The sequence below is a fragment of the Mandrillus leucophaeus genome, unplaced genomic scaffold (assembly GCF_000951045.1).
Source record: "Mandrillus leucophaeus isolate KB7577 unplaced genomic scaffold, Mleu.le_1.0 Scaffold678, whole genome shotgun sequence".
Lineage (NCBI taxonomy): Eukaryota > Metazoa > Chordata > Mammalia > Primates > Cercopithecidae > Mandrillus > Mandrillus leucophaeus.
In genome coordinates this window covers 802,056-814,848 of record NW_012107341.1, presented here as the reverse complement: position 1 = coordinate 814,848, position 12,793 = coordinate 802,056, and the positions used below count along the sequence as shown (strand labels likewise).

General features: G+C 49.6%; 1 protein-coding gene across 7 annotated transcripts in view; it reads right to left on the bottom strand.

Annotated features, from left to right (window-relative positions):
* Positions 1-12,793, bottom strand: part of DDC (dopa decarboxylase (aromatic L-amino acid decarboxylase)) — a 114,454-nt gene that overhangs the window by 8,576 nt on the left and 93,085 nt on the right. For all 7 annotated transcript variants that reach the window (XM_012002095.1, XM_012002096.1, XM_012002094.1 and 4 more), the window contains 3 exons: positions 12,405-12,481; positions 9,294-9,313; positions 2,725-2,823 (listed from right to left, as the gene is read on the bottom strand). In XM_012002095.1, coding sequence (XP_011857485.1) covers positions 2,725-2,823; positions 9,294-9,313; positions 12,405-12,481 — 196 coding nt within the window. The remainder of the gene's footprint in view (positions 1-2,724; positions 2,824-9,293; positions 9,314-12,404; positions 12,482-12,793) is intronic.

Here is a 12,793-nt window from a genome sequence, read left to right as displayed (position 1 = left end):
AGGGAAAATCTGTTTCTCTCACGGCCACTTAATTCAGGACTTAACTACCTAGAAAACCTTATTAGACTGCACATGTATAATTCATTTAGTTGCTCTTGGCAATTTTCCTCAAGTGCTTGTACCGTTCACTGACCAGCTGTTCCCAGGCAGGCTAAGAAACTCATTGCCTGCATTAGCAGAGGTCTAGTGTCTTCAGAACACCAACTGTCATTTTCTTCTGTTCATGGGACTATTTTTATCCCACCCAAACTGTCTTTTATAATGTTAGAATAAACACCGTGAGGAGGTATTTGAGCATTCTGGAAGAGACAATGACTAACGCCCATCGAGTTGCTCCTCTGTGCTTCCGGTGCCAGCGCTCACCACTGCGGCATCTTCAGGACAACCCACAACACAGAGGATATCGTGATTATCCCCATTTTGCAGATAAGAAAGCAGGCTGGGAGTGGGCGAGCGACATGCCCAAGGTGCACCCGGAGGCCTTGGCTGAGCTGGTGTTCTACGGCAGCCTGATGGAGCTGCAGCTCTGTGGCTGCCACAGCTGTTGCTCCTCCTCGGCGTTTGCCACCTAGAGCTGGGCATCCTGTCCGCTCTGTCACATTCAGAATCGGCCTTCCTTTCATTGAATACACTGACCTTATTTCACTTCCAGATAAGTATAGCACTCAGAAGCTATTCAGATAGTATGTGATCCTAGGAGAAGGAGCCCTCCGTGGCGTAGGCCCGTGCCTTGCTCATTCTAAGCCCGCGCATACAGCAGGGCCCCCACGTTGCAAGTGCTGGGGTGGACCTACGGAAACGCCACGCCTTTGCGGGCAGTGGGTGGCTGGGACCAAAACACTTGTCATACGAGCGGTTCCTCGTCAAACCACCAGAGGGCGCCAAAGACCTCGGCCTCATGGGCAATCCCGAAACCCGGTTCCCGCCCAGGGAGACAGGCTTTGAGCATCCCTGGACTCTGCTCCTAAGGCAGGATTGGGTCCCCTTTCAGAAAGAAGTGGGGTGTGTTTTAAACAGGAGCCAGCATGATCATAACTAGTTCTGCTTGAGCTTAAAGATGTCATCATTGTGGAGAGATAAATCCCTGATTTTTTGGCTTTCTGTCCCCCCAAAAACTGAATTCGTCTCAAATGGGGAGAGGGGCATTTCCTACCCGTAAATTCATATACATACTCCTTTCCCAGTTTTCGCCCCCAAACAGGTCCTTATAGTGTTCGGCAGCTCCTGGAACTGTCCTCACCGAAGCTTTGGGAATAGACAGTTCATGGCACATCCTAGGCATTCTACGAAGCTTGCAAATGGATGTGTTTTTATACGCTGTGCCACAGAGGATGCAGCTGGGGACACCTGCCCCTGCACAGCTGGTTGTGAAGTGGCAACAGGACTTAAAATGGAGGACTGTCACCATCACTAAGGCTGAATATCACAGGTGTGCTTGTTCCCATGAAGCCTGGGGACCTCTGTCCATCAAGATGAAGCCACAGCTTAGGAAGGACGCCGGGATCAGAGGGAGCCAGCAGAACAGCAGCAGGCCTTCTGCAGCTGGCTAAATGGGTGGCTCTGGGCAGGTCCAGGCTCATATTCAAGACTCAGTTTCCACGGTTTTTTTTTTTTTTGAGACAGAGTCTTGCTCTGTTGTCCAGGCTTTAGTGCAGTGGCGTGAGCGCTGCTCACTGCAACCTCTGCCTCCCAGGTTCAAGTGATTCTCCTGCTTCAGCCTCCCAAATAGCTGGGATTACAGGTGCCTGCCACCATGCCCAGCTAATTTTTTGTATTTTTTTTTAATAGAGACAGGGTTTCACTATGTAGACCAGGCCAGTCTTGAACTCCTGACTTCATGATCCCCCCGCCTTAGCCTCCCAAAGTGCTGGGATTACACGCGTGAGCCACCGCACCCAGCCAATTGTTTTTTTGGTTTTTGTTTGTTTGTTTGTTTGTTTGTTTTGTTTTTTTAAAGCAGGAGAGTGGGGCTTGTAGCTGATGAGTGGTTCTCAAATTTTAGTGCATAGAGAAGGTGTCTGGTTTGCTTGTTAAAACAGAGGTTGCTGGGCCCCACCGCAAGTCGGCACTGCTGTCTGAGAACCACTGGTCTAGGAAATATCTATCTTATTCTGGCAATCTAGGGGAGAAAAACACATTCATTATGTTATCATGATTGCCATTGCTCAATGAACTTCATTCTTGGCTAGATGTGGCTAAAGCACAACCTATGTGGTGTTTCTACTGTGACCATCTTCCTGGACCTGATAACCAGCAATCTGTATGAAAGTGACTTAACAGATCTTATAAATACCCTCATCTCAACAACCCAAACTACAGTCTGATTCTTTTGCCGTGTATTTGCTTATTATGACATTTGAAGGCCGGGCGCAGTAGCTCACACCTGTCAATCCCAGCACTTTGAGAGGCCGAGGCGGGTGGATCACCAGAAGTTAGGAGTTCAAGATCAGCCTGACCAACATGGTAAAACTCAATCTCTACTTAAAATACAAAAATTAGCTGGACATGATGGCGCATGCCTGTAATCCTAGCTACTCAGGAGGCTGAGGCAGGAGATTCGCTTGAACCCAGGAGGCAGAGGTTGCAGTGAGCTGAGATCTCACCATTGCACTCCAGCTTGGGGAACAAGAGTGAAACTCTGTCTCAAAAAAAAAAAGAATTTATTTCTAAAGTCCCGAAAGACCTCTGCAATTTTACCCAGATAAATAATAAAAACAAGGTCACCTTGCGGATATAAGCCTGCAGTCCTTTGACTCCATACATCCTAAATACAAACCACATTTTCAAAGAGCGAAATCTTCGGCCCAGTGGTATCTGCCAGTGCTGAAATGAAACATGAAACGGACCATCAGTGAGGAAGATATTAAAAGCAGGCTTCCTTTTTGGCTCACTGGCTCACCTGTTTCTCTTGGAGGCAGCTGATTCCCAGGCGGCCACCCTGCTCCCACTGCCACGGCCTGTCTTGGATAACAGGGCCCTCAGTCATGTGGGCAGAGGCTTTCTTTGGAAATCTCCAAGAGAGAGGAACACAGACAGGGACCGTTGACTTGGGAGCCAGCAATGGTCATTGTTTTCATTCAACAGATCTTTGGGGTGTGCACAGTAGGGCCAGACCCTGGGCTGGGCCCTGGGGTTCCATGGTGAGCAAACAGGGAAGACATGGCCCTGCCCCCAGCGAGCTCACCATCCAGTGGGGATAAGGGGGTAATTTTCATTGATGTCCTTGCCTAGGAAGGAGGGAACCAGAACCCGCTCTTGTCTGCCACTTCTGTCCCGGATGTTCTGGCACTGTTTTCTAGAGCAATATTGGTTCCCTTTTGGTCCCACTGATCACCACAGAGTGACCCCAAGTTTCCTCACCAGAAGACACAATGTGTGTCTCCATGCTGGGCTCCAGAAGCTTTCCCTGTCCTTCCTCTGGTTTTCCCAGACCCAGTCAGCTGACTGACCCCTACACTCTCTGAGGGATGGAGATGTGGTGAAGTGAGCAGGGAAGGACTGGGCTGAGGAGGCTGCTGGGAAGTGACCATAGCAGCCCTGCATGGTCATCTTAACAGTCACATTCTATTTCAGCTATAAAGGAGATGCTGAGGAGAGCTGAGCCAGCTCCCTGCTGGGCCTGGGTGGCACAGTGCAGCCAGGTGCAACACTCGAGCTCAGCTGGACCACCTGCCGGGTGGAACTGCTTAGCCGGAGTCCTGAGTCCCACACTGCTCCCCGGAAGGAGGGCTCACAGGTGGTTCTTAAAGTGTGGGTGAAGGCCGGATGCGGTGGCTCATACCTGTAACCCCAGCACTTTGGGAGGCCGAGGTGGGTGGATCACCTGAGGTCAGGAGATTGAGACCAGCCTGACCAACATGGTGAAACCCCCTCTCCGCTGAAAATACAAAAATTATCCTGGTGTGGTGGCACATGACTGTAATCCCATCTACTTGGGAAGCTGAGGCAGAACCCGGGAGGCGGAGGTTGCAGTGAGCCAAGATGGTGCCATTGCACACCAGCCTGGGCAATAGAGTGAGACTCCATCTCAAAATAAATAAATAAATAAATAAATTAAATAAAGTGTGGGTAGAATGAATGAATGGCAGCTGCTTCTGAACACAAGAGAAGCAGCTCAAGGGCCCAGAGCCAGAGTTCTGCAGGAGCTTCTCAGGTCAAAAGGGAAACAGGGACCCAACCTCTGACTCAGGCATTCAGCATGGTTCCCCCCAGTTGTATGCCAAGCCCTGCCCGGTGTGTTGGCACATTATCTCCTTTGAGCTTCCTAGCAGCACTGTAAATGAGGGTTCGGATCCCTACTTTCTTGGAGCGAAAGCAGGTGTGGACAGTGACTTGTTCAATGTCACCAAACCAGCATGCGGCAGAGCTTGAGCTGAACCTGCACACACAGTTGTCTGCTAGTGAGCACTGCATTTGCAAGCTGCTGGGCTGCTCAAGAACTAAGCTAACTTGTCTTTTGGGAAATCTAAAAGAAGAATCCCTTATCCCACCACTAGCTGACTGTCTGTCTAACTAACAGTCAGTAAAACAACGCTTCCCTGCCACGGTTCAGCACGGGCGCTGCGTTCCAAAATCATTCCTGGACCAGTCATCCTCCTACAAATTAGAATGCGATTTCAGTCTAACATTTGGAAGAATACCAAGGTAAACTTAATTTCTGTGGTCCCGGAGTGAAAATGCACACCATCTAATTGAATGCTCACTCAAATGTGGCTCCAAATGTTGTCATGTTCTCTCCAGGGACTGAGTTCAATGCACTGGCCCCTCCCCCAATATGCTCTTGGGCGCCTGCAGCAGACGGCTGTGACTCCTGTGTACCCAGCCTCACCTCCTGCCAGACTAAGTTCCCAGAGGAAAGGGACTGTGTCTCATTTGCCATTTTAATTCCAGCCCCAAGCCCAGCACCCGGCCTGACTCGGGGCGGCCAGCCCACATTTTGTGGAATATTGTTGATGGACATACTTAAATAAATTAGGAATAAAACCCATTTTTCCCTCATTCACGGGTCATCTAAAAGGATCCTGCATGTAGAAACCAATTCATATTTGATGCTTCCCAAACATCAAATGAGCTATTTCCTGGTACTTTTTCCTCCACAGTTGATCATTTTTAAACCCGTATTTTGTCCCACTTTTGACAAGCCATCAACATCTTCCAGAAGATGCAGTTTCCTCATTCAAACAGCCTGCAGGGCTGCGTGGCTCTGTGGCTTGTGACCTGGGTCCACAGTCCTGTCTTTCAATAGGTTCAGCAAACTTTTTAACTTTTCTGAACCTCTGTCTCCTCCCCTATGAAATAGGCACAATGATGCCCACTTTGCCCAGGACCTCGCAAACTGGAGGCAAATAGTGCTGTCTTACATCTTCAGTGTGCTGTTCACCATCAGAAAGAACACAGAGCTCTCTTGCCATACCTCACGTCCTGAACAGCCTCCTCCTGGGACTAACACTCCGTCCTCATGCCCTCATCACTGACAAGGGGCAGAACTACCAGGGCCTGCTCGTTCTTTTAACTCCACACTTCCTCACTGGCCTGGCAGGCAGCCCACTGTCCAGGGGTCTTCTCCCCAGCCTGATGGCTGTGACAGCCTTAGGTTTGGGTTTCCAGCCTCTTAGAACAAAATGAGAATGTCTATGATATTCCTTCCCATTCCCTGCCGAGCCCAGCAAAGCAAATGCTCTGGGGACATTTGCCTGGAATTCACATTCAAGTTGGGAATCATAGAGGAGCCTGAGCGGTGCATGTGAGCACAGAGAGGGAAAGAGGTCACTGCACTGTAGCTAAAATAGCGGCAAAGAGAAGATGCCAGAAAATATGGCTAGGGACATCCCTGGGTTGTGGCAGACGGAGAGGGTTCAGTGAGAGGCAGTGACACTTGTGCCTGCACCCAAGGGATAGAAAGGGCAAAGCTGGGCTGAGAGGTGCCCTGGGGGCTCTGCACACCAGGGGCCCTGAGGCTGCTCCCACACTCACACTCGGCCAACTTGTGTTTTCCCAGTGGCTGCCCGGGGCTGTCCCCACATGGCCACTCCTGCTTCCTGGGGCTGATCTGCTGAGGCCTAACGCCTGTGCTTCGCATTTAGAAGCCCTTCTGCTCCAGAACAGCTTCCACCTTCTGCATGCCATCTTTCATAAGGTTCGTGCATTTGTCCCCTCATCAGCCATGAAATATCGGCTGTGAACACATGATGTGCCATCTCCGGCCCTCTCTAGGGACGCAGCAGCACAGAAGCCAATTACCCCAGAGGGCCTCCCAAGCCCGGTGGATGCCAGTGGGGCTGGGCTGCTGTGGTGCTTCCCACCTGCCTGGGTTCCTTTAGAAGCAACAGGCAGCCAAACAAGAGCCGTCCCCACATGGCTCCTGACTCATGCGCTGCCAGCTATAGTGCCAGGGACCTCAGCATCATTGCCTGCCACAAGCGGCAAGAAGAGAGCTGTCAGGCAGAGGACTAGCTAAGGACTTGGGGCATGTCCTCTTGGGCCACAAATGGGCAGCCTGGAGGATCTCAGGTGTATTTCAGAACATGCATCAGGGCCTGCGTGGTCTGCACCTCTGTCTCCCTCAGTGGCCTGGGAGTCCTGGAGGCGGCTTTGGGCCTCACTCACCTCTGAGTAGCTGCAAGAGCAGCTCATAGCTCCTGGTTGGAAAGGGAGTGCCAGTCAAGGGGCTGCCTTGAGATGGGGTGAAAAGGATCCAGGTTTCATAGCAGGACCAATAGGGTGGGGAGTACAGGGGCTGCCCAAAGGATGCTTTGAAAGTAAGGCTGGAGCACAGCTTGCTGATGCTTGACCTTTCCTTAACTGAGGCCAATGGCTTTCATTAAGCTGGTAGAGAGAATTAGTAGAGATAACTAGTTGAAGTAACAGAAGGACAAACGCTTCCCAAAGAATATATGGCCCATCAAGGCGAGGTGAATGGTGGGCTCAAGTCTTCCGGATTAGCAGTGGGGAAAGGGGCTGTGGCTTGAGGCGCTGAGGAGAGTGAGGCTCAGCACTAAAGACAGAAGGGGACAGAAAGACAGGGATCAGATTCTTTCTTCACCCCATGAGGGTCAGAGACTGGTGGTAGAGGGAATAGGATGAAGAGCCTAGGGTTGGGGAGAAGGAGTTAGCCCTGAGGACCGGAAGGGCCCTGGCTGGAGCAGAAGAACAGGCTAGGGAAGCCTCAGGCAAGCCCTGCCATCTTCATGGTCCTGCAGGCGGGTGCCAGTACAGATCTGTGATTCTTGGTGAACAGTAGAAACTGTCTGAGGAGATCATGTTCCCTGAGCTGCTAGATGCGGGCACAGCTGGGCGGGTTCTTGTCTTGGGCAATGTAACATAAGCCAGCATTGCTGGGGATGGTGCCCCAGGCCTTTGAAAGACAGTGCCAACTTTATTTAAAAAGACTTTGGTTCCTAGAGGACTTGTTAGTCAATACAGAGTTTTTAGCAAAGCTTATGTTATTTTATGGGAACCAGAGATGGTGTCGTGCCTTTTTTTTCCTAATGATATCTAAGCTGAGAAGGAGCAACATTAAAACATAATAAAATAAAAGGCATGAAATATTCGTGCCTGTTACCCCATTTTCAGTCTCATGCTGCAGGAAGCAGCTCATCCTCAGCAGAAAGCTGGATGTGCCAGATGCTCACTGCACAGTCATTTAGGAAAGCAAGGGACTTTCCCAGGGAAGTAGTTAAATAACAGGGAAATAATTATACCACATAACATGGGATTCTGTGTAGACTTTCTGTACTGTGGAGGAGTGGAGACGGTATTGCGATTTTAGTTTCGGTGACATGAGAACCAGCTGTAGTGTGGTCTGTGCAGCGCGTGGCCCTCCCGCCACATGAAGTCTGAGAAAGGCCATGAACCATAGGAGGAGAAACACAGGCCACGGTGGTGTGAGGATACAAGGGCAGGGTGAGCAGGTCCTCAAGTTATTTTTAATATTATTGTCATATTTTCCCTTCAATAATAACTTTCTAAAGGATAAGTCAGATTGTTAACGGGGATTTATATGAAAGTTTTAAATGGCATCATCCATGGATCTTCCCACTGTGCCCTTATGTGCACACACCCTGGCCTTTCTCCCTGGGTTTGGAACTGTGTGGTCCCAGGAAAACTTTGCCAAAACTGTCCTGGGACCAGGCTTGATGGCTTGGGAAGGTTTACTGCTGCCCCCTCCCTCCTGGCTCACAGCTGCCACAGGAAGAAGGCAAGCTACATAGGCCTTTGAGGGGCAGCCCCTGCTGGGTCATTATCACACCGGCTGCTGACAATGCTTGCTCCAATAGCACTTAGACACACACCTCTGTCGGGAAATGGCAGCCTCTGCTTTGATGGTGCCCACCACGCCTGACCAGAAAGAAGTGGACATGGGTCATCATCTTTTTTTTTTCGAGACAGAGTTTCACTCTGTCACCCAGGCTGGAGTGCAGAGGCGCGATCTCGGCTCACTGCAACCTCTGCCTCCCAGGTTCCAACGATTCTCCTGCCTCAGCCTCCAGGGTAGCTGGGATTACAGATGCCCGCCACCAGACCAGGCTAATTTTTGTATTTTTAGCACAGATGGGGTTTCACTATGTTGGCCAGGCTGGTCTCGAACTCCTGACCTCAGATGATCCGCCCACTTCGGCCTCCCAAAGTGCTGGGATTACAGGCGCGAGCCACCGCACCCAGCCACAGGTCATCTTTTGATAGCAGAAGACAGCCAGCTCAGTGGCCACACCTCTGCCTCCCCTGAGTTTCACCCTCCCCCTTGGGTTCTATTCTTTCAATAAGCCTCGCAGCCACTGCCTTTGGTTCCAAATTCCTTTTCAGACTAACACTAGAACAACCTGGCATTTTCAAAGTATGCCTCATTCAACACTTTGGCAAATAAAAATGAGAGAGGACCAATGCATTTGAGACTAGGCTGCTGAGATTACTGGCCCCACCTGGGAGCTTTTTATGTTCCCTGACTCCTCACTCTCCCATTGCCGCCACCAGTGCAGCCCCAGGCACACAGCAGCCCAGGGCAGTGGGGCCTTTTCCTTCCAGAGGAATGGGGGGGCAGAGGCTCCTTCCCCCTCCCCAGGAGCAAAGTCCAGGGTCCAAGTTTCCCCCTCTTAACCTGAGACCTCTGACTGGGGGGCTCAGCAGAGCTGCCCGCCGCCTGACAGGACCCCCCTAATGTGTCAGTTAGGACCCCGTTGGAAGGTGCCCATCAGTGCGTGCTGGTCATGAGAGTGGGGAGGAGACCCGTGACAGCTCCGGAGGAGCTCCCCTGCACTCCACTGGCTTTTAAGATTACAGTGGAATCTCCCACTTACCCGGTAGTCAGTGATAAGCCCTGGAGAAAAAAGAAAGAAAAAGAAAAAAGAAACCATTAGACAGGTTTGCTGATCACACGCTAATCCTTTTCATCTTCCAGGTAAATTTCTTGTGTCTTCTAAGTCAGAAATAAAACTACCCAAAGGCTGGGTCTGGGTGTTCTTTGTGGCACTTCCCAGGGTAACATATTCAAGGGGAGTCTCCCGAGAACAGGGTGCCCAAAACACAAATTGGATATGTTACACTCTCAATAGACCCGCATTAGTTTTGCTTTCTGCAGTTACAGAGCATGAACATCTGAGGTTTCATCTAGTTCCCAGTAGAGAGTTAGCGTTCAGATCACGTAAATCGTTCATCATTCATTCACTGATGCGTAAGAAGGTGAATTTGTGTTATACGGAGTGATTAGAATATTTTTAAAAGAAGAGAATGAAACTCTTGGTGGGCTTATTCATCTCTGTATCCACAGATCTTAGCAGATCTTAGTTCAGTATCTGGGACAGAGCAGATACTCAGTGAATATCTGTTGAGTCAGTGTTACTATCCTGGACTCAGTGGCTCCACTGAGTCCACATATGAAAAATGGCTGATTTGCTTTTAAGCCTCCTCTCATGCCTGAAGCAGCAAATCCCAGGAGAAAGAACCCTGGATGCAGGCTCATAGACAGGAGTTTCTATTAATACAAGTGATCCTGCGCAAGGCGTCAGGTGAGGATTATGACAACATGCTGAGGTCCTGCTCCACAGATCAGTGGAGAAGGGAGTCTCGTGCTCTGGGAGTACATCCACGAATGTGGGCTGGACCAGGCACATCAGTGTCCCCTACTTTCCCAGGCAACAGGGGCTGTGGCAGGACCATATAGCAGTCTGCATTGTATTTACAAGAACGTCTGAAGTCACCACTTGATGTCATTCCCTGACTGCCACCTGGCTGCCAGGAGAAAATAGTTACATTCTCCATTAGCATAAAAAATGGCAGTGCTGGGAGGAGATGCAGGACCTCCACCCCCTGTTTCATGAGTGACCCTGAGATGGAAGCCCAAAGTCACACAGCCTATCTCAACCCATAACCAGTACTCTCCTTTATGCCACACGGCCTCTCATTAGTAAGGGAGCTTGTTAAACAAACATAACATTAGTAGCAGCATCTGACAATGACTCACAGAGACCACTGCAAATGAAACAAAGCACCCAACAGACTGCATGCAGGAAGCACTCAGGAAGAAATTGTTGAGGCTGGCACAGTGGCTCACACCTGTAATCCCAGCACCTTGGGAGGCCAAGGCAGGCAAATCACTTGAGCTCAGGTGTTCAAGACTAGCCTTGGCAACATGGTGAAACCCCATCTCTACCAAAAAAAAAAAAAATACAAAATATTATCTGGGACTTGTGGTATATGTCTGTGGTCCCAGCTGCTCAGGAGGCTGAGGTGGGAGGGTCACTTGAGCCTGGGAGGTGGAGGCTACAGTGAGCCAAGGTTGCACCACTGCACTCCAGCTTGGGTGACGGAGCCAAACCCTGTCTCAAAAAAAAAAAAAAAAAAAGTCAAAGAACCAGATGATTGTCATGAATGAAAATGAGGGAATGCCCCACCTTTTTAGTTTCTATTACTGCACCATCTGATATGGTAGCTACTAGCCACATGTGGCTGTTGACATTTAAATTTAAGTTAATTAAAACTAAAGGAAATTAAACTTTAGTTCTTCAACAGACGAGTCACATTTCAAGCACACATTAGCCACATGCGGACTGGTGGCTGCCATATTGGGTGATGCAGAATTATAGAAGATTTCTGTCATTGCAGAAGCTTCTACAGGATGGAAAAACTGGAGGCTTTCAGTAGAAGAATTCAGATATGGTGTCTAATTAGTGCAAGTTCCTATCTGCTTCTCCGTGAATCTACTTCCTTATGGACGAGTGAAGAACTGGCCCAATTTAGAAGCTTCCTTGCACAATTCTTTATTGTTAACATAAAGAAATGACAAATCTCTTAGCCAGCAATTTCCTCTAACAATGGTTTTACCTGAACTGTGGACTACTTAATAGGTCTTAGGTGCCTCATAAGATGTAAAACTTCATGAGATACGTGTGGGAAGGGCAGCTTGTATATTGGTGATTGGTAAGTGGTGCAGAGTTAAAACAAAGCAAACAATGCATTGAACAAGACTAGTAAGAAATACAGCAATATATTAGCAGTGTTTGCATTTGAGTGGTGGGATTACAGGAATTTTCTGGCCCAGCATTGACTCTATTTTCCAAATGTATATCTTTAATAAGGAATATATCTTCAAAGCCTACATGACTGGTGTAACCACTTTACCCACTCACCAGCATTGTGACAGAATTTTCAGTTATCAAAAAAATTCTACTTATTTTGGTTCTAGTTCCATGCCTACCATTAATCGGCAGATACACTGGCTCAAGTCAAATGAGATGACATAGGTGAAGTGCAAAAGCCAAGAATTGTGCATTCCCTGCTGTGGCCCCGGAGCAGCCTGTGTCCCCTGATGCCACTTGATAACTGCCCGCTCATCCCCTCCCTGCTAGATGTTGCAGGTGAGTGCTGAGCCTCCTTGGCTGTCACCAGCGCCAGGCACAGAGAGCAGGCCTACTGACCAAATGACTTAGGTGCACCTTGGTGTGCTGATCTGAGCCTTGGCTTCATCTTATTTTCTCTTCACTCACCAACCCTACTCAACCTCCTTCATTTACTTTGCCTCCTCGTGGTACTGGTGGAAGGTGATGCAAAGCCTTTTTGTAAAGACATTATGGCCGTCATTATGTTAAAGATGTTTCCTTGTCTGCAGGAGGTATGGATGCCCATATTAAAATCCCATGGCTGTGCCCACCTGCCCCTGCTCCTGCAATGAGCCTAGCAGGTTCTCAGTGCTTCTAGAGCAGGAGCCTCCCCCAGGGAGCCTCCCCAGGCCTCTTAACCCACCCACAGGGAATGGGCTGCGAGGGCAAATCCAGGAATGCGCAGCACCCCAGCTCCTCTGTGGGAGCCTCCTTGGATATGGATGGTCTTCCCCTAACTCCCAGGGACCTCCAGGGCAACTCTGAGGGGAACAAGACCAGAAACAGTCCACAGAAAGCAAGCTCACAGCTTACCTGAATCCTGATGGCTGTGCTTCAGGTAAGTGGGGTCCAGTCTAAAGGCTCCCGTTAAGTCTGATCTCTTTTTCACCCTGGTTTTAGAGAACAAATGATAGGGCTGATAACCAAGCACCCTAGACTGGACCACCTCTCCCCTCTCCCCACCTGCCTCAGCTCAGGCATCTGCTTCCGGCCCTGCCCTAAACACCACTCTGCCTTCATGGCTCTGTCTCTGCTCCGAGTACCTGGGAGTCTTAGAATAAAAAACAAATATTTGGTCTTTGTTGCCGGTTCCTGGCACACAGCTCCTAAAACCCTTGAGATCTCCCAGTGATAAGAGTGTGTTTTGCATGTTAATAAGATAGCCGGGAGCTGGGCTCTCTTCCATGGCTTCCAATCTCCAG